Here is a 27,471-nt window from a genome sequence, read left to right as displayed (position 1 = left end):
CATTTGCATAGGAAACATTTCCAATTCAAAAGAAAGATAAACCTCGACAAACATATGACTACGGCGTTAAAGCCAAATATCAAAATTCATTTTTAGCGGAAATTCTGGACAAACCGTTACTCTCCAACAAAAGATGTTGGTAGTAAACAAAAGAGAAAGGTTTTCTCTTTCATTTAAAGCTGTGAACTGTGTGTGGCCTATAACGGTTTGTCAGGAATTTTTTTTCAAAGAGAATTTTAAGAGTTGGATTTTACACCGTAATCGTATGTTTGTCGAGAAATGCTCTAAAAACACACCAAACCATTTGTCAAAATGAGCATTCATTTCGACTTTAATACAGATTCAAGGAAAGTTTAAAAGAAGGAATCAACATCTATGATTGAATAAACCGGTCAGAGGAAAATATCACAAATTTACGTGCAAGAATTTTTTGGCATGCAAAATCAAAAAACTGCTCATGATTGAAAGAAGGAACCAATCCCTATGATCGAGTAAACATGGCATGTCCTCAGCAGCATTACACCGCACCAGTTCCTTGAATTTGGTAATGCGCAAACCGTAGGCTTCACCACAAAGAAAAAGGAATCATTAAAGACACTAACTTTTCTGGGGAATGGAGCATTTTTGGATAATGGCTTTCTAGGGAATGGTATATTCTGGGCAATGTCTTTCTGGGGAACGGTACATTCTGGGGGATGGAATTCTGGGGATTGGCTTTCTGGGAAATGGCTTTCTGGGGAATGGTATACAACCGCAATACCTTTCTATTGAGAAAGACAAAACGATTTCATCAAATATTAAATGGTTTACTTTGGTGTAGGATCGATTTTTTGAAATGTGCGGCATCTCTCCCCAAACTACCCTATTTAATGTTAATTATCTTCTTCGCTAATAGTGTGATTTCAACAAACTATAGTAAGTTCGAAAGGTATTTCTATAAGCTGTCTGAAGATGTATAAAGTGTTTATCTGCGTTCAACTTCGACAGAAATTTCAAAAAAAAAACTGCAAAGTGCCTTTTTTGACATTCAAACATCTATAATAGACCTCTCCACATTTTGAAAAAGTTTTGAAATATACATGGATCAGCCCAGATTTTTGTTCTACGTGTGAATTTAAGAAGTTTCGCCAAGAATGACTTAATTTGGACATGTTTTGGAGGTGTCTCCAATCAAAAATCATGTTTTTGCTATGTTTCCATAGTAAGATCACTTACACTCTGATTTATTAGGCCCTACATGCCCACATATCATCAAATGTTGTTCCTTAGACATATATTAACATGTTTTAACAGGTGAACATAGCTCTGATCGCAATAGAAAATTTGTTAACTGGATTTTTATATAGATAAGTATATCAAAAACAAGAAAAATTAGTAGTATTTTTTCTTGGTTTTGAAATTCTTTTCAATATAGAAATTCAGTTAACAAATTTTCTATTGCGATCAGAGCTATGTTCACCTGTTAAAACATGTTAAGATATGTCGAACAACAACATTTGACGATATGTGGGCTTGTAGGGCCTAATAAATCAGAGTGTAAGTGATCTTACTATGGACACATAGCAAAAACATGATTTTTGATTGGAGACACCTCCAAAACATGTTCAAATTAAGTCATTTTGGCGATACTTCTTAAATTCACACGTAGAACAAAAATCTGGGCTGACCCATGTATATTTCAAAACTTTTTCAAAATCTGGAGAGGTCTAATCTATTACTTAGAAACGAAACATCAGAATTAAAAACAAATTATTGGCGCTCTGTCTGGGTGTGAGGCCTTTCATTTGCAATTGGTATGGATAAGATCGGTTCAGCCATCTCTGAGAAACACGAATGAGAGTTTGTCCGTTGCATACACACACAGACACACACAGACATTGTCACAAATCGTCGAGCTGAGTCGATTGGTATATAAGACACGGCCGTCCGCGCCTCGGAAAAAATCTTGAAAGTTTGAGCGAATTCTACACATTTCTTTTATAAGAAATGTAAAAATACAATACAATCATCGTCACAATCACTAGCTATCTATGGCTTGTTAGCTAAATGTACATACCATTGCAGCAGTATCAAACTGTTGCACACTGAAAATATAAAAGTGCTCTCATTCCAAAGGCATCTCTGCATGCCTGCGTCAGGTTGTGACCTTTGGATTGGTTTCTCCTGTCGTTTTCAATTCATGGTAGAAGCAAAATCAATTTCAATACATCAATAGCTGTCTCTTATTTGATGTATGTACACTTAAACGTTTCTAAGTTTTGTGATCCTTGATAATTGACAGTATTAGGGACCATTCATAAATTACGTAACGCTTTTAGGGGCGGCGAGGGATACGACAAGTTGTGACAAGTTGTGACATAGGGGGGAGGGGGTGTTAACTAGATCGTTACGTAACATGTTTTCATCGAAGAAAAAAAAAATTCTTGGAATTAGTTACGTAACATGGGAGGGGGGATGGAAAAATTTGTGACAATTTGTTACATAGGGGGAGGCAGGAGTCAATTTTGGGCAATTTTTGCGTTACGTAATTTATGAATGGTCCCTTAGGGTATGGAGTACGGACTGTATACCATTGCTTGGTAATAACGAATACAACGTTTGAAATGCAGAATCTTGAACACGTTCACTTCACTTCACACCTTATCGTTTACAATTTTCATCATTCTTGGGCCACTTCTGTGCCTTGCATTATACCCTATCAATCAATGTAGTGACGAAAAATCAATAAATATGAGCAGAGAGCTCCCTGTTCACTCTCCCCCCATCAATCCACCAGTTCATGGATCTCTTTATCTTCATCAACACCTTCTGATACTTGATTGATGAAACAAATTTTAGTAAGGCTGTCAACTTCAGCAGTGATGTTGGAGGCTGCCATGATTTTAAACCAACACATGTGACTGATTGGTAGGAGCAAGGAGCAGCATTTGTTATCACGTGTCTTGGTCTGGTAGGGATTTAACGAATCAACTGTCGGACGTACGAGTCCCAGCCAGAAATATAAATCTCAGTAAGATCACTGCACCACAGCTATAGTCCTGTATTTGATCTCTACACTAAGAATCAGCTGTATTTTCAATACGGGAAGGTCGAGTTCTACATTGAAATGTGATACCATGATTTGCTCTTTTTTGGAACTGCCTTTATAGATCTGAACAAAACAAAGGTGCTACTCATTTCGTTACTGAGCCCTGTTTTTGGGACAACTTCGATGTGTACAATATAATTTCAAGGTAATCTTCTGCCCTGGGTTCATACACGTGACAACTGTTTTCAGAAACCATAGCCTTAGCTCGGTACCACTCAACCAACCATGGCCTTAGTGTAAAAGGGGGTAATGTGACATTGATAGTTGCTAGTTGGCTTGACGTCAGATCGAAGTGATATTTGATAAATGTTCACATTTTTGCAACGGTTCGAAAGTTAACCATATACCTTGGATTGGATAGTGGTGCAACATATGCACCAAATCATCAATCACTAGATTGATTTTGCAACTTCTCTGTTTGCTTGCAGTACATTACTGAAAATTTTCTTTAGTTATGTTGCAATCTTATTTTTTTTAAATTTGAATGTGTAATCAAATGAATACGCATTTATTAGCAAACAATAATCAGTAACTGAAGAATTTTTATCCAACTACCTGAAGGAGGCTGCTACGATAATGCCACAGGCATCTAAATTGGAAGACTTTGATGTTGGTTTCAATTCGGTGTCCCTTATTTCGAATGCAGATGTACCCTCGGTACATATCAGATATGTGTTCTTATCTTCATTAAACTGTCTTCCCACATTCACAGAGATGAGTTAGTTTATTCGAAACACTCCAACGGTGATATGTTATTTTGCTCACTTCCATGTGGTCTCTCGAGATAGAACTAGGGGACATATGTGGCCAACGGCTTATTTTTATTTCCACCAGTTCTCAACACTTTCAAATCCAATTATTTTTATAATCGGTATGAGAAAGTTTGGTTTCCATACATTTTTTTTATCTTCTGCTATTTCAATCGGCTCAAACGTTGAGGATATTTCTGATCCCTAAAGCGGCGAGTTTAATATACCAAACGACTCAGTTCAACTTTTTTACTTTAGTTTTATTTACGTAACTTTAAATTTTATTCATTCGTCATGTGACTCAGTTCAACCAATTGGGACAATGCCTGTTTAACTTTTCTTTATCCAAACTGATTTTTTTTCAGCGTATTTGTATAGAAAACTAAACTAATGAAAGTCTTAATCATCTCAGAATCCAATAAAACTCAGTTTGTGGGAAGATATTGTGTAATTTAGCAACTAAGTATATTTGTATTAATCAAGAATTCCATTGAAAAGAATTTATGTCATTAAACAAATATTCCATTAATACCTCCTTATGTTCTTGTTTCTGAGGAAAGATTACGTGACAAACCCGTTAACGTACAAATGCTTGAGCCCTTCGCGACCATCCACGGAACCTACACGCGCGATCTCGCAAACATGATGACATCCCGGTGATCGGTCTTATAAATTTCCAAACGTGGTCTCAAGCGTGAACCTAACTGCTCGCACAATCAGGAATCGGTCACTTCCGGAAGTTTCTTCTATCTTTGGTATCAGCAGACTAGATCCATGCTTTCAATTAAACCAGTTAAAAAAAGAAAGCTCTCATATCCACTGGACAACACGTTCAATGGCGACATGACAGGGATCTTCAGTGATAAATGGTAACTCAGTCCCTGTCAGAATGTGAATTGTAGACCGTAAACTAAATATCTGAATGACGGTCTGCGTGATCATCCAAGAACGCACGCGAATATATGAATGGCCACACAGTTACAAAATCGAGTTTTGTACACGCGAAATCACATGCACGCGAACACACGCGACAAACACGTTAACATACGAACGCTTAAGCCGTTCGCGATCAACCACGCACACCTACACGCGCGATCGCGTAAACTTGATAACACCCCGGTAATAAACGTTTGAGCACGTTAACGAAGTTTCAAACGCTGTCTCAAACGCAAACCTACAAACGTCCGCGTGATCATGAATCGGTCACGTCCGGAAATTATTTCCCTCCGTCCTAGCACCTTAGGTCCATACATTCAGGTGAACCAATAAAAAATTAAAGCTCATATCCACTCGACAACACGTTCCATGGCGACATCATCGGGAACTCTAGTGATATGGAAGATCTTACTGTCTTCTAGCATCTAAACCGTACACCGAAAATTAAGTATCAGATGCACGGTTCGTGCGCGATCATCCAAGAACACACGCGAATATGCGAAAGGCACACGGTTATAAAATAGAATTTATACACGTGAAGTTACATACACGTTAGCACACGCAACATACAAATGCACACGCGATTAAACACGTTAACGTACAAATGCTCGAGCCTTCGCGATGATACACGCGATCACAAAATCTCTACGCCCGCACATATCTGAACCGTACAATGAATATCACATTCAGAATCACGGCCCGCTGCAAGTAGCCTTAAGCAGTGTTTTAGTGGGAGGCGTTGCATATTTGGTCTGTAATTGTAGTGTGTGATTCTGACGGGGAGCCCTAGCTGTAGCTCTACAGGTCCAGTAGGAAAACTCTCGAAAAAAAAAAGATTTTTAAGCATTTTAGTTCCACGAAATTGTTATCATCATAGAAATACACCATTTTATTGAACCGAATAATTTGATATATCAAACAGTTCAAGAGTTATTCTCATGTTTGTTTAAAAAAGGCCTACCTTGTATTCCCCCTTAGGTTGAGGAGTTTGACGGTATTGCAAACATCATCAAGCATATTGCGTGCGTCAGTGCTAAAGAACCTCTGACAGACAATTGTTTTAAGATGGTTATTGAATTACACCTCGATAGTGGTGCATCGAGGAGACCGAGAGAGCTTATGGGCTTCTTTATGTGTGGTGTTTTTTCATACTCCGCACCTGCGCAAGCAAACGACAACTATGGCTGTGCGCGCTGGTGTGGCCGACTCGTGGGCCGATGTGAATTCATTTTTGCTGTGGGCCGTGTTTGCAAACATTATTCCACAGCTTAATGGCGGGGTTGTTGGACACGATTCGCAGTGGATGTCAGTGTTTGTCGATTTATCGGTCGACTTCGCCATCGTGCTGATTATTTAAAAATGAATGTTTAAATAGAGGCCTATTAATTAATTATTGTGCTCATATGATATTTTAAATTCAAGTTTGTTATGAATATATACAAAATTTATTACTGGGAGCAGTTGGGAAATTGCATTCTGAGATGATTATGACTTTCATTGGTTTAGTTTTCGATAAAAATACACTGAATAAATTCAGTTTGGACAAGGAAAAGTGTTTTCCAAATAACTTTTTGCCTTGAAAGTGTACAACTTGAATTTTTGACTGTAGGTTAATTAATTACCTATAGTGGAACAAAATTTCATCCAAATCAAAGATGGGTTTTTTTGTAAATCGACTTTAAATTTTTAAAATAATTTTTTTCCAGTGTAGAAGTCGATGAAGAATTTTTTCAATATTTTTATTCAAAAATTTGACTAATTTTGTGAAAATCACTCTTACAACATTTTTTGGTAGGATTTGTCATTTTTAGACTGTAGTCATTTGAAAAAATTAGTAAAAAAGTTTGACCCTTTTCAAAAGACAGTCTAAATTATTTTTGGAAAAACAAAGTATGCAAAGTGGCTTTTTGTGACAAAGTTCTCATGTATAGAAAGTATAATTATAATCTGAGAGGGTGCTGCCAACATTTGTTTGAGTTGGCGCGAAATTCATCCTGCGCTGCTTTCATTTGGACACTAAAAATTGTGTGAGGGCGTAGATTACCTAGACGTGGTCGTCCCGAATCTCTCGAACTGCATTAAGGCACATTTTCCGGCTAATTCTGGATTCTGGTTTCTCAAGCGATTTGCGGGGACCCGCACCAAAACGAAGTCATCAGAATAATGCTGAAATCCGCGCCATTGCAGCCGCTGTCTGCAGGGCCGGCGGAAAGCGTGGGTAGTATGGGTAGTACTACCCACTAGAAAATAACCGAGTGGGTAATTACCCACTCGAAATTTTGAACCATTTCAAAAAATTTAGATGTGCAACGCATGTATCTCGCACTACACACATTTGAAAACATCGATGTACCACAATTCCATTTGCATAAACGAACGTGATTTAATGTGAATGTAATGTTAATGTAAGCGTGTGCATTGCGAAAAGGGAAAAAATCCTTACTAATGGACTCCTCACCCTATGCTTTCTACCCACTCGGGCGTAAGGTGTTTCGCCGCCCCTGGCTGTCTGTGGTGCTAGAGACATTCAGCGGAAAATCAGAACAGTTGCACATGAGCGGAAACAGTTCTGGGTCCATCTGAACTACCTCGATCCACGCCATACAGTCGAAGAAATCGTTCATATGATCCAAAGAGATTTAGCTGGTCAAGAAGAATAGGCGTAAATTTTTTACAAGTTCAATTCCTACAAAATAAAGAACAAACATTCTTTCAATCCTCCTTATAAGAGAATGCAAATAGCTGGTCCATTCGATTGACAGCTGCTATCAAGTTTAGCTCTGCTTCCTTCAAACCACTGGAACGGATGTCCGGCCACAGAATAAAACGACGAAAAAATGCCTTAGGTTCAAGTTGACCAATTTTTTATCGCAACACCCTTTGGCATTTCGTCTTCATTTATTTAGTTCAACATCAATTTCATGATTACACTGAATCAACAATTTGCCTCCACAATACTCGATTTGTAGCTGCAGCTCTCCACCGTCGGTTACGGCCGGTACTCGCCAAATCACGTTCCACTTGGTCCGCCCATCGTGCTCTCTGCGCTCCTCGCCTTCTTGTATCAACCGGATCATTAGCGAACACCATCTTTGCAGGATTGTTGTCCGGCATTCTTGCAACATGCCCTGCCCACCGTATCTTTCCAGCTTTGGCCACCTTTTGGATACTGGGTTCGCCATAGAGTGCAGCGAGCTCGTGGTTCATCCTTCGTCGCCACCCATCGTTCTCCTGCACACCGCCGAAGATCGTCCTTCGCACGCGTCGCTCGAAAACTCCATGCGCTTGCACGTCCTCCTCGAGCATGGTCCATGTCTCGTGCCCGTAGAGAACCACCGGTCTTATAAGCGTTTTGTACATTGTGCATTTGGTGCGGGAGTAAATCTTTCTTGACCGCAGTTTCTTCTGGAGCCCATAGTAGGCCCGACTTCCACTGATGATTTCTTCGGATTTCACGGCTCACGTTATTGTCAGCCGTTAATAAGGATCCTAGGTAGACAAAATCTTCCACTACCTCGAAGGTATCCCCGTTAATCGTAACAATGTTTCGTTGTCGGATCGTGTCGTTTTCGGTTCCGCCAACCAGTATATACTTTGTTTTGGACGCATTTACCACCAGTCCGACCTTCGCTACTTCACGTTTCAGGCGGGTTCACAGGTCTGTCACCGTTCCAAATGTTCGGGCGATAATGTCCATGTCGCGAAGCATGCAAATTGGCCGGATTTCGTGCAGATCGTGCCCCGTCTGTTGAGCCCGGCTCGTCGCATCACTCCTTCCAGAGCGATGTTGAATAGTAGACACGAGAGTCCATCAACTTGTCTCAGTCCCCATCGAGATTCTAATGGACTGGCAAGTTCACCCGAAATCCTTAGGCTATTTTGTACACCGTCCATCGTTGCTTTGATCAGTCGAGTCTGCTTCCAGCGGGAAAGCTGTTTTCGTCCATGATGGTCGATACTGTCGTATGCCGCTTTGAAGTCGATGAACAAGTGATGCGTTGGGACCTGGTATTCACGGCATTTCTGGAGGATTTGTCGTACGGTAAAGATCTGGTCCGTTGTCGACCGGCCATCGATGAAGCCGGCTTGATGACTTCCCACGCACTTATTTACTTTAGGTGATAGACGGCGGAAGATGATCTGGGATAGCACTTTGTAGGCGGCATTTCAAATGGTGATCGCTCGGAATTTCTCACACTCCAAATGGTCGCCTTTCTTGTGAATGGGGCAGATCACCCCTTCTTTCCACGCCACCGATAGCTGTTCGGTTTCCCAGATCCTGACTACTAACCGGTGCAGACAAATGGCCAACTTTTCCGAGCCCAACTTGATGAGTTCTGCTGCGATACCATCTTTGCCAGCTGCTATGTTGTTCTTCAGTTGTTGGATGGCATCCTTAACTTCACTCAACGTGGGATTCATTCCCGTCCTCAACTACACTGACGTAGTCAAATCCTCCGTTGCCTTGGTCATTTGTACCTACATTCTCCTCGCCATTCAGGTGCTCGTCGAAGTGCTGCTTCCACCTATCAATCACCTCACGGTTGTCAGTCAGCAGGCTCCCGTCCTTATCCCTACATATTTCGGCTTGCGGTACGAAGCCTTTGCGGGATGCGTTGAGCTTCTGGTAGAGCTTCCGTGTATCTTGAGAACGGCACAGCAGTTCCATTTCCTCGCACTCCGCTTCTTCCAGGCGGCGTTTTTTTTTCTCCCGGAAGAGACGTGTCTGCTGCCTCCGCTTCTGTTTGTATCGTTCCACATTCTGTCGGGTTCCATGCTGCGGCATGACCGCTCGCGCTGCATTCTTTTCCTCCAAAACCGCTCTGCACTCCTCGTCGAACCAATCGTTCCGTCGTCTCCGGTCCTCGTACCCGACAATATCCTCAGCTATGTTGTTGATGGCTGCTTTTACTGTTCTCCAGCAGTTCTCTAGAGGAGCCTCGTCGAGCTCTCCCTCGTCCGGTAACGCTGCCTCGAAGTGCTGCGCGTAAGCAGTGGCGACATCTGGTTGCTTAAGTCGCTCCAGATCGTACCGAGGCGGCCATGATTAATGACGGATAGTTTTGGGCGCAATTTAACCATCACAAGGTAGTGGTCAGAGTCGATGTTTGCGCCACGATAGGTCCTGACGTCGATAATGTCGGAGATGTGCCGTCCATCGAGCAGGACGTGGTCGATTTGCGATTCCGTCTGTAGCGGTGATCTCCAGGTGTAACGATAAGGGAGACTGTGCTGGAAGAAGGTGCTACGAATGGCCATGTTCTTGGAGGCGGCGAAATCAATGAGTCGAAGGTCGTTCTCATTCGTCAGCTGGTGAGCGCTGAACTTTCCAATCGTCGGGCTGAATTGCTCCTCCTGGCCTACCTGAGAGTTTAAGTCCCCAATGATGATCTTGACGTCGTGGCTTCGGCAGCGATTGTATTCTCGTTCGACCAGCGTGTAGAATCCGTCTTTGTCATCATCGGTGCTTCCGGAGTGAGGGCTGTGCACGTTTATTATGGTGATGTTGGAGAAACGGCCCTTGATCCTCAACCTGCACATTTTTTCGTCGATCGGCCACCAACCGATCACGCGCCTTTGCATATCGACCATCACAATAAAAGCTGTCCCTAGCTCATGTGTGTTGCCACAGCTCTGGTAGATGGTATGATTACCTCTAAACGTTCACACCATGGATCCTGTCCAACATACCTCCTGCAGCGCTACGATTCCGAACCCGCGGTCCTTGAGAACATCGGCGAGTACGCGGGTGCTCCCGATGGAGTTGAGAGATCTGCAGTTCCACGTTCCGAGCTTCCAACCGCTAGTCCCTTTTCGTCGCAGTGGTCATCGCCATTGGTATCGGTTCGCATTCTTATCTTGTTGACTTTTCGCTACAATTGTTTTTTTACGGTTGGCTCGCAGGGCCTGACACCAACCCCTTAACTTTTCGGAGGACCATAGTGCACAGTTGAGCTTAGAGTCCTTCACTGGCACTCGGATGATGATCAGCCGCCCCTAACATGGGGAACAGACACTGTTTTGAGTTGCTTCTCCTGGAAATCAGACGCTCAGGCTTGGAGCAGCAAACCCCCTCTTCCCTGTCAGCCTACGATGAAAGTTCCCACCGGGGTTGGTTACCCGATCTTCCCTAAGGTTGCTCGTAGTTTCAGGCGAGTACCACGGGGAGGTAGGGATACGAGTTGCTGGGAAGAGGCTCTGTCTTACGCATTACCCAGCCTTTACCAACCACTTGGCACTTCTTATAATTATAATAGATTAATTGTAGTCATAAATAAATTAAATTATAGTTTGCAAATCTTTTTGCCTTTCTCATATAGAAAGGTTATGCAATCACTCTGAAAAACGTCAACCTAATCCCGGCCAAATTTTTTTTTCGACTCTCATAAGGTTTCTGGATTTTAACAGGGGCGTAGTTGATTGTTTACGGAGAGGGGTTACACCCCCCCCCCCTCTACTGCTCACTTCCCTTCTTTAAAAATCTCCTTAAATCACCCCTCAGACCACCACCCCATCCAGCCCTCATACCCCTCCCTTTCAACCCCATCATCTTTAAACCACCACTATATCACAAAGCATACCAATTTAAGCTGGGGAGTCGTTCGTTCATGGGACTTTCGCCCTCCTCACATACCCACCCCCACATGACAAAATGAGTTAGCAAGCAGATAACATTGATCTAATGCTGATTAGGCTAATGGAGTATGATATTTTCTTGTTTCAAGTGTTTCACCGTCAACACGTAGCTCATCAAGTTCGTGGCTGGCATGCCATTGTGTATAAGTGCAAAGTGTACTAAGAATGTAATGGACATTTCCACAATTATGTTGAACATAAAATGCCTCCGTGCCATAGTTTAGAGAAATGAGAAAGGCACAATTGCACCGCTAGATGGATTAAAACAGGTTTTTTTCTAGGCACACCGCAATGTTAATTTAGTAACAACGCGATGCTACCAATATTAAACCTTTGTATCACCAACTTTTCACCTCTGTTCGTTCTTGGGCCATTTTTTTCACTACTATCAACTGCTAAAAGCTACTAGGCAAAGTTTGTAATCGAGTTGAATTTTATTTCCTGTGAAATATTGATTGAAAAGAAAGAAATAAATCACAAAGCGAAGAAAACGTAAGAAAACTACGTTATTTGCGAACTGACGGGTGTGATGAAAGCAATTTCTCGAATCAAAGGTGCAACAGCCTATCAAGTGGCACTTGATAGCAAACTGAACTGTTTTCACACGGTAAGTTCCGGTCCGAAGTTCGCCAAAAGTCACCAGAGAGGGAATGACCCTTAGACCTATTTAAGTACATGCAGCAGACTTGCTAATGAATGAACAAGTATTTAATGTTGGTCTTTTTCTTTCATTTGCTAAACCTACTTGCTTGTCGCTGTCTGTTCGCTCAATGGGTGCCAACTATATGCGGGACGGGTGATTTATGGCACACCGAACCTAGGTTTCGCATTAATTTATTGAATTTTTTGTGGCCCATAGAATAATTGAACACAATTTTTCGACAAGTCAGATGTTTATTTATGTACATATATGAAAATATATGGCCTCGCCATTGGAACATTGGGAAAGGCTGAGCGCTGCAGACAGTTGGCCAATTAGAAAGTATAATGATTATATTTCATAATGAGTACCCAACCCTCGTACATAAGTCTCATATTAAATGAAAATAACGTTACTTTGATTTACAATGAAAGTGTAAATGCAAATAATTTATGAAATTAATTCTGAGTGTTTTGAGAAAGGCTGTTAAGTGAAACGAATCGGTTTTTCAATACCTGGAAAAATATAAACATAAATTAATAATAAATCAGTCTTGTTACGTATATGTGCAATTAATGTTTTGGAATGATGACAGAAAATAAATATCATTCGATTTATGTTGCAAAATCTAGCATGGTCGTTGTAATAATAGGAGAGGGAAAATGGTTTATATTTTGTTGCACAGAAGTTTAAGTATATCAAAATTTTGGCAGAACGGATCAGACAATTCGGATTTAACAATAAGTTTTCTCCTTGCACAGTTTGTTCAGTTCAAGCAGTAAGCACGGGATTTTTCGCGGAAAAAATGCATATCACAATAATCTATTTACAACCCACCCATCAGTTTTCTTATTCAACAAGAATTTATCTCCACTTTTTTCGCTTCTTTTTCACGCTTGAAACAGTAAATAAAACGAGGCATGAATATTTCCACACCTTTTCGTTTATATTCCCACTTCATTCCTACTGGGCGCCTCGCTTAAAACCAAAAGGACTCATTCATTCTACCAGAAAATTGTTCATTTTTCACTTTGCTCACCTTTGGTAATGTTGTTCTGCCACTCGGTTCTAGCAGGGGATTTTTTCCGGCAGCCGCTTTCCGGTGTCGACGAGTTCGCAGTATGCCAGGGAAAACAAAACCTGTGAACATTATTATGTTGAATTAATAGGAAAACTTTTCTCCACCGATAATGTTTCGGCGGAAGGGAAATTTTTTTCACTTGCCCCACGCCACCGCACTGTCACATTCCGCTACACGTATAGCAAATGAACCCAATTTGGAGATCTTCAGCTGGCGCTGGCAGTTGATGTCGGATGGATGGGTCACGAGAGGGCTTGAAAGTGACCCCGAATTTAAATGGTTTATTTGTCGCCTTGGAACGACGTAATCAAATCAAGAATATGGAAAAAAAAAATGATTTCAGAGTCGAGAGAAACTTGCTGTCAATTATGAAACAATCACTTTTTGTGTTGCGAAAACAGGATCGTAAATATAACTCTTTTGTTTGGTAATTGGAAGGTTTCCCCTCGTAGCAAAGAGGAATCACGTTACAGAAATTTAATTTTGACCAGACGCAGTCCGCTTCGTTCTCAACCGACAAAGTCAAACATCTTTAAACAATAGCCCCGATTTGCGTCAAGGCTCGAGTGATATTATCCAAACCGCCAGTGAACCACCATTCATACCCACTTCATACTCCTTCACAATATATTACCAAAATGTAAGAGGTCCTCGAACCAACACGAGCGATCTGCATTTGGACTTCTTGCTGTGAGATATCGTGGTACTCTCGGAAGCTTGGTTGAATGGAAACATTTTCCGTGCGACAAAAAAATAGTGCTAAACCGCGTTTAGGGTTATCTTGCGCATTCTCTGCCTCTTCTCTTGTACGTGTGTTAACCGTTAGGCCGCATTCCTCAGCCTTTTGTTCGCAAAGTGAGGATTGAACAATAACCAGCTATATAGGGGAAGAGGTGGTTAAACGCACCCCCTAAGGAAATATTATCATAGCTGAGCTATAGAACATCAATTGGAAGAATTTAATTAATGATATCGTTTAACCAACATTTTCCTCAGTAATCACAATCATCACGCTTTGCAAAATATTCAAAAACATAAAAAATATTAATTTCTTCAATATCATTCAAAATTACCTTTTGAAAAATAAGCGGGGCAAAATGCACCACAACAACAGGGCACTAGAGATGGTCGAGTTTCAATTTCTTCGAACCCGAACCCGAGAGCATGAAAATTGAAAAACCCGGGACAAAATGCACCGAACCCGACTCGAGCTCGAAATTATAAAATTTGAAAAACCTGAACCCGAGCCGAGCCCGGACATTTTAAATCTTAAAAACCCGAACCCGACCCGTACCCGAGAGTGAAAATTTTGAAAAACCCGAACCCGACCCGACTCCGAGATTTTTAAAATTTGAAAATCCGAACCCGACCCGAAGCCGAAAATTTAAAATTTGAGAACCCCGATCCGAACCCAACTTGCTATTACGGAGAATCAACCAAAGATCTCGCAGGTTTTTTAATTCTAGGCACCCGAGCTGGACCCTAGGCTCATCTAAGAACAGTAGAATCACTCGAATCTGAAGTAGCACCATACGCATTGAGTTATATTTGCATATGGCAAAACAAATCACTGCCGAGTAGAATCCGCATTTATATTTATTATTATTGAACGTGGAATTTGTAATGTTCTGCGAAACTTATAAATCGTCGATATCATTAGCATTAGGACGATCTATGATGGGGTATCTAAGTTATTTTATGCTTCAGATTATACGGTAAGCGCGCCAGTAGAGATGCTTCGACATCTCCGATGGAGGTCTCGGAATGACTCCAAACTTTTAAAAATCCGTTTAAAGCTAGGTTTTGGTCTGATGGAACAAAAACAGTCTCTAAAAAATAAATTTGGCTTAAACTATCTGCTTTTAAAAAAAATATTGTGCCCTTTTTAAATTTGAGCCGCCATAATGCCACCAAAGTACGACAAAATTTGTGAGTTAAAATCCTTGTTATTCCGTTACAGTTTATTTTAATTGCAAGCAATCTTAATCATAAATCAATTTGATTATTAAACTTTCGTAAAAGCAAGTACAGTAGGCTTCCGTTTTCGGAAACAATTTTTTTTTCAGTTGCCAAAACCGGAACCTTGTCAAAACTGGAACATTATTTTTAAAGTTTGCATTTTCAATTTACGACTTCAAAAATGTTTCAAGGATTTTTAATCACATGTGAAATGAAATGAGAAGAAAGAAAAAATAAGCAAATTCAATTTTATTCATGATTTTATCATATTCAGACGTCGTACAGTGGGGTAAGCTTTCTACGCTCAAAACCTCTACCGCCCTGGATATATATTCTGGAGGATTAGTGTCTTTAGCAAAGTATCTTAGATCTAGGAAATGATCTTTTTTGACAACTTTGGTTTTGATCTAGCTAAGTAGAAACTGACCTAGATCAGTTCTATCTTTTGATAGAGGTGTTCTATCAAAAAAATTTCTTCGGCAAAGTTGTTTGTACTGAAGATATTTCTACTTTATAACCTATGTAGATGGTGCTACATGATATTTTAAAAGAATACTGAAGAAAATGAATTTTAACATTTGTTTATGAAAAATAGGAATTCCACGAAGATCCGTCCGAAAATCTTTAAAATCGTGATCGACCATCTTAGATTCCAATGAAACTTTGCACGTTTCAGCGTCATGCAAGACTAAATATTTTCCACAGGTAATAAGATTATTTTGATTCAAGAGCAACTTTTCAAAAGGGCGTAAACGTTTCTACGTGTATGAATTTCAAATTTTTTTGTTCGATTACTGTATTTTATACAGCAAAACTATCTGAGAACGAGTTACAGGGAATGAATACTTCTGTCTGAAAAAATATACACTGAAAAAAATGTTGTGTCATATTTCAAAAAAAAACAAAAATTTATGATAAAAATTTAAATTGCGAAAAAACCCATTTTTTTAAATTTTTTATATTTTGTTACCAAAAACCTAAAGAGAAAAGAAACATTTGCATGATGGAGAAAAAATCGGTAAAAAAGTTTTCCTAACAATAACTTCGTACATGTTTTTAAATTTCATACTAATAGACATACAAAATTGTAATTCTTTTACAGAATATAATTCTAAGCACCATTTAAAATCAAAATGCATTTAACAAAAATCTTCCAAAATGCGATAGTTTTCGGGAAATTTGAAATTTTGCTCCTTCAAAAACAATTAATTCGTGTAATTATGCTCTTTTTAAAAATTATTCGGGTTACCCCATCAAAAAATGTCAAAAATTTAATGTTTATAGTTTTAAAGACGTAAAAGCAACTTTTTTAGTGTATTGGGATCCTGGAGAAGCTTTCAATAAAAAAAGTTCTCCTAACAACAACTTTTGACATTTTTTTATAATTCTTACTATTTGCAGTCAAAAATACAATTTTCTTTTTGAATATGATTCCAAACGCCATTTTAAATCGAAATGCTCTTAAGTTTTCTAAAATGTAATAGTTCTCGAGATATTTTAACTTTTGTTTTAACAACACAATTATTTTGTTTTATTACGACCTTTTCATAAGTTAGTCGCGTTTCCCATCAACAATAATAGGTTTTTCAAAAGGCCCGTAAACTTTCCTGCAACTTTCTCTTTGACATCAAGGCGATATTGTGAAACATTTTAAAGTTACATGAAAACAACCAACATATGTTTCAGCTATATAGTTTAATCAACAGACCCTATGGTTGAAATATATTTTGGTTGCTTTCATGTAACTTTCAAATGGTTTACAACTGGGACGGGACCTGCGGATTCGTGTTTTCTTATTCTTTCTCTTTGTTTGTTATATCTTACTTCTTCGATTCACACACACTAATACTTGGTGTAGTTCAAGAAATGACATGACTTTTTTAAACAACAAACAAGAATTGAACTTTCAATTTTTTTTGTGAATCCATTATCATGGAGTGCAAGGTCAAAAATTGCGGTCGAAGTAAAGCGAGAAATCCGGAGATGACTTTTCACCATTTTCCAGTGAATCCCGATTTGTGAGAACAGTGGGAGAAGTTCACAAGAATTACCGATCTCGAAATTAATGAAAGCACTATCATCTCCACAATCATTATTGATCTAATAATTAATTTATTGAAATATTTGAAAAAAAGTTAGCGTTTACTTAATTTCAAATAGAATACTCCCCATATTAATCACTCTGAGGACAGCTGGTTCAATCTGACATTTGCGTGCTGGATCATTTTGACACGCGTTTTTTTTCCTTAGGCAGGTCCCGTCCCAGGTTTACAATATCGCCTTGATGTCAAAGAGAAAGTTGCACGAAAGTTTACGGGCCTTTTGAAAAACCTATTATTGTTGATGGAGAAACGCGACTAACTTATGAAAAGGTCGTAATAAAACAAAATAATTGTGTTGTTAAAACAAAAGTTAAAATATCTCGAGAACTACTACATTTTAGAAAATTTTTGTTAAGAGCATTTCGATTTAAAATGGCGTGTAGAATCATATTCAAAAAGAAAATTGTATTTTTGACTGCAAATAGTAAGAATTATAAAAAAATGTCAAAAGTTGTTGTTAGGAAAACTTTTTTATTGAAAGCTTCTCCAGGATCCAAATACACTAAAAGGTTGCTTTTACGTCTTTAAAACGATAAACATTAAATTTTTGACATTTTTTGATGGGGTAACGCGAATAACTTTTAAAAAGAGCATAATTACACGAATTAATTGTTTTTGAAGTAGCAAAATTTCAAATATCTCGAAAACTATCGCATTTTGGAAGATTTTTGTTAAATGCATTTTGATTTTAAATGGTGCTTAGAATTATATTCAGTAATAAAATTACAATTTTGTATGTCAATTAGTATGAAATTTAAAAACATGTACGAAGTTATTGTTAGAAAAACTTTTTTACCGATTTTTTCTCCATCATGCAATCACAATCAAAATGTTTCTTTTCTCTTTAGGTTTTTGGTAACAAAATATAAAAAATTTAAAAAAATGGGTTTTTTCGCAATTTAAATTTTTATCATAAATTTTAGCTTTTTTAGAAAAATGACAACATTTTTTCAGTGTATGTTTTTTTCGGACAGAAGTATTCATTTCCTATAACTTGTTCTCAGATAGTTTTGCTGTATAAAATACAGTAATCGAATAAAAAAAAATTGAAATTCATGCACGTAGAAATGTTTACGCCCTTTTGAAAAATTACTCTTGTATCAAAATATTCCAATTGCCAGAAAATATCATGGAGATTCATACAGCGAACACACCTGCAAAGTTTCGTTCGAATCGACGATGGTCATATTTTGCGGTCGGCCGGTTTCTCATGGAATCCCTCATCCAGAAATGAATGTTTTATTCCTAAATCTTGAAAATATACAATAATAAAAATACTCCAAAGAGTGATAAATGGTATCATGACATTTTAAGGTTGTTTTCATCAAGAATATTAAAAAAATATGTTCCACAAAATTTGTAATAACCCACGAAGCGGCAGATGGCGGCAGCTGGAATTTTGTTTGTGACTAGTAGAAACCTTTAACTTTACCACGAAGAGAAAAAAGTGGGGCAAGGTGGGCCTTTTGCTGACAAATGAAATGAGGAAAAAATATAATTCAAGTGAAATAGTTCCTATTTCGCTAGAGAATTTTTGAGTAAACTAAAATATATGCAAATATTTTCTTGTTTTTGAATTCAAATACAATATTTCGAACTGAGAATAAATTTATCAAGTAATTTATAAAGTTATCTTATTCAAATGACTGCTGTGTCTAGTCCTTTCTGCAGTTTTCCAAATTGTAGTTCAGTCATACGGCTGTGCTTATTCTTTGCAAGAAATGTTTATCAGTCAGTTGTCAAAATAATGCTCATTTTCAACCAAGATACTTTTCCGAAGACACAAATCCTTCCGGATACATACCCAGGGCGCCAGAGGATTTGCGCGTAGAAAGTAGCATTCTGCCCACTGTGCCGTCCTGTAGAATTCTTACAACCTTCGCGCACTTCTCGAGTCCAATTCCCCTCATTACGAATATGTAAAATAGCTTTTAATTCGAATCGCTTTTCTTCGACCTTCAAAACTTGAATAATTCGCTGAATGGTTTGTTTAAAAAACACAGCTCTTTTAAAAAATAAATAAATTTATTGATTCTCTATAACTAACCAATCGTTGATCTTTCAAATGGAATTGATAGATTGAAAATCGAACTGCAATGCTTGAAGATATTTAGGTTTGAAGGAAACCATTTTTATTGTAAAAATCACTTGCAACTATCCCAACCCATTTCGTCGCTGTTGTGCTATCTTATGACAAGCGCCATTTTGCACATTTCGAGAAAAACGATTTTCAAAGTTTGAGATTGAATATCATGAAACATATAAATGGTAGAAACAATTCAGAGAAGACAATTGATGCTTCTACTTATTCTGTATTAATCTCTCAAATATTACGAAGATCGGTTGACTATGTTGCGAGTTTTCACTAAAAATGTAAACAAAAGTTGCACTCACACGTGTTATAGGTGTGTATTGGTGAAAAAAATTGTATGACGTGTCATAATCGTACATGAAAAATTTTCCATAGAAAAAAATCACCAATTATGAACTTTTATTCATATCTTTGGTTCAATTTGGTCTATGAGCAATCGGTTAGATGCATTTTGAAGGAAATATGTCAGGGAATCTAGAAAAAATAGTTATTTTTGGTTACAGTGTTGCCAAATAGGCAATATTTCCAGTTTAAAGCTAAGACTGCGTTTTTCTATCAATACATGTTTTTTCCTTTTAAAAATTATGCGATTGTGTTCCTACGGCATTTTTACTCATACAAGCAACTAAAACTTTATTATAACTTGAGCCAATCCTAATACATAATGATTTAAAGAAAAACCTCACAATTTCTAATCACTTTCTCGCTATATTCAGTAACCAAGCAAAATTTCAACATTCTGGAAACGCCATCTTGTAGAGATTCGTTAGACGAGTAATGTGGCATATCTAACTCAGTTTACCCCAAAATGGCGTTTGTCATAAGATAGCACAACCGCGACGATTTGTTGCCAAAATCGGAGTGTGCCAAAAAAGGAGCGTGCCAAAAACGGAATCTTACTGTACAACCTACTTGTTTCATTTGACCAACTTATCAGTGCTCGCTTAACGTTTGTTTGGAGTACAAATATAGCCCACAAAACTGTTTACGTTAGTGTTTTGTCATGTGTACATAATTCGGAAAATTTATTATATCTTTTTATAAAAACAAACTATCGATAGGGTGGGTGCTCCTATAGTTGAGGTGTACCAATAGTTGCAGTAGTGGGTTACACGCCTAACTAAGGTACCAACCAAGGACAAATATTTTTTTTTATTGATTCATCGTACTAAAGTTATGTGACAATAAAACTGTTATCCTTGAAATTTGCTAAAATAACTATTGAAAAAAAAAAGATTTTCTTTAAACTTTGAGCTTCCTTGCACCTAGTTGATATAGTGTACCTATAGTTACAAGTCCCAGAAGAAATCAATGGGATTTGCAACAATAGGAACCGAAATTAGCGATTGCACCATTATTGGTACATGTGTTCCTCTAGTGGTGCAAGCGGTTTTGAATACATAAATTGGTTATCAAACCATCTTTATCATACGTCTCCCAACCTTTGAACGGAACGGATCGTTATATTTCACAGTGGTGTTCGTTGTGTAAATTTCAGTGATTGAAGGTCATCCTTTGTTCGTTCGTTAGCTGCCATTCTGCTGGTGCCGGCAGTAAATCCAGTACATTGTTTTCGCTGGTGCGGAACAATCGACGTTGTTTGCAGATAAGTTTTGCTTTATTTTTTTTCCTCGTTTGCTTTCTTTCCTTTTCCCTACTTTTACTCTACCTTGTAATCAAATAATAAGACACATTCCCGTTTATATAACGCTCTGCCCTCGTGCTTAAATGGCCGAGGGCGAAATACCATCTGATGTAATCATGGAAGTCCCTGATCCCCCTAATACTCGCATTGCTCCCCGTATAAAGCAGTACCCAGAAGGTTCCTCTGGGCCATGGGTGGTATATTTTCGGACCGGAGAGAAACCGGTTAATATATTAAAACTTTCTCGAGATCTGACTGCTAATTACCCGGCCGTAACTCAGATAACACGTGTTCGGGCAAACAAGATACGTGTTCTAGTGAGTGATCTCGGCCAGGCAAACGCGATTGCTTGCTGTGAGCGCTTTACGCGGGAATTTAAAGCATACGTGCCTTGTGTGGCCTGTGAAATCGATGGGGTAGTGTCCGAACCGGGCCTGAAATGCGAAGAACTGTTGGAGCACGGGGTTGGCTGCTTTAAGGACCCCTCTCTTGAACAGATTAAGATCTTAGAATGCAAACAATTGTATACCGCAAACACCGAGGGAGTTAAGACTACCTACTCTCTATCAGGCTCGCTTCGGGTGACATTCGCCGGGTCCTCTCTTCCCAACTACATCCTCCTTGACAAGGTTCGCCTACCAGTTCGCCTGTTTGTACCGCGGGTCATGAGCTGCAGCAATTGCAAGCAGTTGGGCCACACAGCCACATATTGTGGAAATAAGAAACGATGCGGCAAATGCGAAGGAGAGCATGAGGATGACTCTTGCGACAAAGAAACTGAAAAGTGTATTTGCTGCGGGGGCCCTTCACATGCTCTTAAATCATGTCCTGCGTACAAGCAGCGCGGGGATAAAATTAAGCGCTCCCTTAAGGAACGCTCAAGGCGTTCTTATGCAGAAATGCTAAAGAATGCATCGCCATCTGTCCTGTCCGAAAATCCCTATGCTGGTTTGGCTAACGTTGAGCAAGAATCTGACGACCCACGAGAGGGAACATCTTTGGTTAACCCAGGGGAATCCAGGAAGAGGAGAAATCCAGCCTCCCCTACATTGCCTCGTAAGGGTGCCAAGGTGTCGTCCACTCAGAGTGCGCCATCTACAACCAATAAATCCAACGAAAGTGATGCACAAAAGCCGAAGCAATTTGCTCCAGGACTTGGAAATATTAATTCTAACAAGGAGTACCCACCACTTCCAGGGACATCCAAAACCCCAAGTGTCCCCTTTTTTCAAACAGATACTCAGTCCAGTAGCGGACTAATGAAATTTTCTGACATAGTGGACTTAATTTTCACAGCTTTCAATGTTACTGATCCTCTTAAAAGCCTTCTGATACGTTTTCTCCCTATGGTGCAAACATTTTTGAAGCAGTTGACTACTAAATGGCCCCTCCTTGCAGCGATCGTATCCTTCGATGGCTAAGTCATCGAACGAGGTCACCGATTCGATCACTGTTCTACAGTGGAACAGCAGAAGTATCCTCCCGAAAATCGATTCCTTTAAATTTTTACTAAATAGTTTAAAATGTGATGCTTTCGCATTATGTGAAACTTGGTTAACTTCCGATATAAATCTCAACTTCCACGACTTTAATATAACTCGTCTGGATCGAGAAAACCCCTATGGAGGAGTACTTTTGGGGATCAAAAAGTGCTATTCTTTCAACCGAATTAACCTCCCTTCGACACCAGGCATTGAAATTGTCGCTTGTCAAGTTTTAATCAAAGGTAAAGACCTTTGCATTGCTTCCATCTACATTCCTCCTAGAGCCTCGGTAGGGCACCGAACGCTTTGTAATATCACGGAATCCTTACCGGCACCGCGGCTAGTTCTGGGAGACTTTCACTCGCACGGTACGGTATGGGGCTGTCTTCATGATGATAATAGATCAACATTAATCCAAGATCTTTGCGATAATTTCAACATGACCATCTTAAACACGGGAGAAATAATGCGGATTCCTACACCACCAGCACGCGCAAGCGCGTTGTATTTATCGCTATGCTCGACATCGCTACAGTTAGATTGCAGGTGGAAGGTGATCCCTGATCCCCACGGTAGCGATCATTTGCCTATCGTGATTTCAATTGCTAACGGTTCAAGACCATCGGAAACAATCAATGTCTCATATGACCTCACACGGAACATTGATTGGAAGAGTTACGCGACCGCGATATCCGTTAAAATCGAATCCACTCAAGAACTTCCTCCGGAGGAAGAGTACAGGTTTTTGGCTGGCTTGATTCTCGACAGTGCGAATCAAGCTCAGACTAAACCAGTACCCAGCGCGAATACCCATGGACGGTCTCCCACCCTGTGGTGGGATAAAGAGTGCTCAGAGCTGTACGCGGAAAAGTCCACTGCATATAAGGCCTTCCGGGAAGACGGGTTACCCGCTAGCTATCAACAGTACGCGTCGGTAGAAAGGCGAATGAAGAGTCTAATGAAAGCCAAAAAACGCAGTTATTGGCGCCGGTTCGTCGACGGGTTAACGAGAGAAACAGCGATGAGCACTCTTTGGGGTACGGCACGACGTATGCGTAACCGTAATAGTACCAACGAGAACGTGGAATATTCAAACCGTTGGATATTCGCTTTCGCCAAGAAGATCTGTCCGGACTCTGTCCCGGTACAGAAAAAGTGCCGCGCCGCGTCTCCTCACGATACCGCGAACGAAACACCGTTTTCGATGGTGGAGTTTTCACTTGCTCTCTTATCGTGCAACAATAACGCCCCAGGGTTAGACAGAATCAAATTCAACTTGCTGAAGAATCTGCCTGACACAGCAAAAAGGCGCTTGTTGAATTTATTTAACAAGTTTCTTGAGGGTAACATTGTCCCTTATGAATGGAGGCAAGTGAAGGTCATCGCCATCCAAAAACCAGGAAAACCAGCCTCCGACCACAACTCGTATCGGCCGATTGCAATGCTGTCCTGTATTCGGAAGTTGTTCGAGAAAATGATCTTGTTTCGCCTCGACAATTGGGTTGAAGCAAATGGCTTACTGTCAGACACACAATTTGGCTTCCGCAAAGGCAAAGGGACGAACGATTGCCTTGCGTTGCTTTCTACAGAAATCCAAATGGCCTATGCTAACAAAGAGCAGATGGCATCAGTCTTCTTGGATATTAAGGGGGCTTTTGACTCAGTTTCTATCAACATTCTGTCAGAGAAGCTGCACCAGCATGGTCTTTCGCCAATTTTAAATAACTTTTTGCTAAACCTGTTGTCTGAAAAGCACATGCACTTTTCGCATGGCGATTTAACAACATCGCGATTTAGCTACATGGGTCTTCCCCAGGGCTCATGTCTAAGTCCCCTGTTCTACAATTTCTACGTGAATGACATTGACGATTGTCTTGCCAATTCATGCACGCTAAGGCAACTTGCAGACGACGGCGTGGTCTCTGTTACAGGGCCCAAAGCTGCCGACTTGCAAGGACCATTACAAAATACCTTGGACAATTTGTCTGCTTGGGCTCTTCAGCTGGGTATTGAGTTCTCCACGGAGAAAACTGAGTTGGTTGTTTTTTCTAGGAAGCGTGAGCCGGCGCAACTCCAGCTTTTATTAATGGGTGCAACGATCAACCAGGTTTTCACATTTAAATATCTCGGGGTCTGGTTCGACTCTAAAGGTACCTGGGGATGTCACATTAGGTATCTGAAACAGAAATGCCAACAAAGGATCAATTTTCTCCGAACAATAACTGGAACATGGTGGGGTGCTCACCCAGGAGACCTGATCAGGTTGTACCAAACAACGATATTGTCGGTGATGGAGTACGGGTGTTTCTGTTTCCGCTCCGCTGCGAACATACACTTCATCAAACTGGAGAGAATCCAGTATCGTTGCTTGCGCATTGCCTTGGGTTGCATGCACTCGACCCATACGATGAGTCTCGAAGTGCTGGCGGGCGTTCTTCCGCTAAAAAATCGATTTTGGGAACTCTCATATCGATTGCTCATCCGATGCGACGTTCTGAACCCGTTGGTAATTCAAAATTTCGAGAGGCTCGTCGAGCTTAATTCTCAAACCCGTTTTATGTCCTTGTACTTCGACTACATGGCACAGAGCATCAATCCTTCTTCGTACAATCCCAACCGTGTCCGTTTCCTAGATACTTCTGATTCTACTGTATTCTTCGACACATCCATGAAGGAAGAGATTCGTGGAATCCCGGACCATATACGCCCGCAGGTGATCCCCAATATAGTTTATAATAAATTCCGAGAAGTCGACTGCGACAAAATGTTTTACACTGACGGATCAAATCTCGATGGGTCCACTGGCTTCGGTATCTTCAACAATACTATCACCGCTTCATTCAACCTCAATGATCCCGCTTCAGTTTACGTCGCAGAGTTAGCTGCAATTCAGTACACCCTTGGGATCATCGACACTCTGCCCACAGATCACTACTTCATCGTTTCGGACAGCCTCAGCTCTATCGAGGCTCTTCGTGCGGTGAAGCCTAAAAAGCAATTCCAGTATTTTCTGGGGAAGATACAGGAGTCCTTGTGTACGTTATCTGAAAAATCTTATCAGATTACCTTTGTTTGGGTCCCCTCTCATTGTTCTATCCCGGGCAATGAAAAGGCCGACTCATTAGCAAAGGCGGGCGCATTAAATGGTGACATATACGAAAGACCAATCTGCTTCAATGAATTTTTTAGTATTTGTCATCAGAGGATGCTCAACAGTTGGCAAACCTCGTGGAGCAACGGGGAACTTGGACGATGGCTACATTCGATTATCCCAAAGGTATCAACGAAGCCTTGGTTCGGGGGGATGGATGTGGGTCGGGATTTTATTCGCGTAATGTCCCGACTTATGTCCAATCACTACACCATGGATGCGCATTTGCGGCGTATTGGGCTTGCGGAGAGTAGTCTGTGCGCTTGTGACGAGGGCTATCACGACATCGAACACGTTGTCTGGGTATGCGCCGGGTATTGTGACGCCAGGTCTCAGTTAAAGGAATCCCTTCGGGCCCGAGGTAGACCACCCAATGTCCCAGTCCTAGATATACTGGCAAATCGTGATTTCCCCTATATGTCCCTTATTTATACCTTCATAAAAACGATAAATATCCCAATTTAGCCCCTCTCTTTTATTTCTCGTTTTTAGAGTTTCCTCCTGCCTTGTGGAACCGATCAGCTCCAGAGTGCCACTATGTAACCGCCGTCGCCCTTACCACTACGCCTGCATAGAAGGAAACTGAAGCGAGAGCGACTCGAGGTCCGATGACTTTTGAAGGATTCCCCGCGGGTCCGAAGAATAACATTCGCCAATCCGGTACTCGACGACTTACTAGACTGAGGCGCAAATTTGTTTCGCTGATCCCCCTTCCCCCCCCCCCCCCCCTTTGAGCGAAAGTTGCAAGTTTTGCTCTTCTTTCCCTGTCTCTCCCCTGTCCTTGATACAACTGCTGCTACACTGATGCGGAAATAAGCCACCCTCTGAATATCTTGACCAAGCATAAGTTTTAGTTAAAAAATTCAAATTAGTATTCTGTATTCCTAGTTTTAAGATAGCTATAATTTTTACTCTTTATTGAAACTCTTGTCCTCCATCTTGTAAATAGAATTGAATCCCTAGTTTTAAGATTTCTGTGAAGTTTCTCATAAATATTTGTTCCCCCTTTTGTGTACTAAACTATATTGTTAGTTTTAAGATAATCGTAAAATATTTCGTAAAATACTATTACTCCCCCTCTTGTATATCAAAGTGAATCCCTTGTTTTAAATTTTTTCATGAAAAAATCTTTTGGCCCTCTTTTGTATATTGAATCTTATTTCTAGTCTTAAGATAGCTGTAAACTTTTTTTTTCCTTTGTAAAAAAAAATATTTCAACATTGTAACCTCCTAGTTTTAAGATATCCAAAATGTAAAAACATAAGCATTTGGCACCGCCAAGCTAACGCATTTGTGCCTATCAAATAAACGAAATGAATAAAAAAAAACCATCTTTATATTTTTTTAGGTCTATTCATCGATTTTTTAGCAAAAGTTTTCCTTAAGTATGCGACTGTTGGTACATCCACCCTACATAGTAAGCGAGAAACTTGTGTAAAATTGTATAAGTTCCAACTCTACCGGATTATAGAATCTGTTATTTGATATAACAACGCATTATAGCAAAGTAACTAGAAAATGGGCTTGGATCGGTATCGTTATTTTTGCTCAGGCTTGTGAACTGCTAACATTTATTTCGACTGGCACCAAAGACAACACAGCCAGCGGCGAGCCCAGCTTCTGAGCGCTGCTATAGCCGTTCAGTGTCTGAATGAGTGCTGTGTGTTGCCGTGAAAGATATGACGCACGCAAGCGAATTAGGGTACAAAAAATGAAGAAGATCTGTTACCTAATTTTTTGGCAATCGAAATCATGGAAAAATTATTTAGGAAAAAAAAAACATTTCGAGAAAATCCAGTTTAAGGTTTCAAGTAATCGCTGTAAGCGAAATGCGCTTCAAATCGCTGTAATTTTAAATCTTTTGTCTGCACCTCCATGAAATTTTTAAAAAATATTCTCAAGGCGGTG

At 40.0% G+C, this 27,471-nt stretch overlaps 1 protein-coding gene across 1 annotated transcript in view; it reads right to left on the bottom strand.

Moving 5' to 3' along the window:
• LOC131679682 (uncharacterized) overlaps positions 1-10,314 on the bottom strand; it is a 29,307-nt gene extending 18,993 nt beyond the window's left edge. Inside the window, exons 1-2 of the mRNA XM_058960418.1 lie at positions 10,138-10,314; positions 9,257-9,394 (exon numbers count right to left, since the gene is read on the bottom strand). Coding sequence (XP_058816401.1) covers positions 9,257-9,394; positions 10,138-10,314 — 315 coding nt within the window. The remainder of the gene's footprint in view (positions 1-9,256; positions 9,395-10,137) is intronic.
• Positions 10,315-27,471: the final 17,157 nt, after the last annotated feature.

The sequence above is a fragment of the Topomyia yanbarensis genome, chromosome 2 (genome assembly GCF_030247195.1).
Source record: "Topomyia yanbarensis strain Yona2022 chromosome 2, ASM3024719v1, whole genome shotgun sequence".
Lineage (NCBI taxonomy): Eukaryota > Metazoa > Arthropoda > Insecta > Diptera > Culicidae > Topomyia > Topomyia yanbarensis.
The sequence above is the reverse complement of the archived record's forward strand: the minus strand, read 5'-3'. Positions and strand labels throughout refer to the sequence as shown.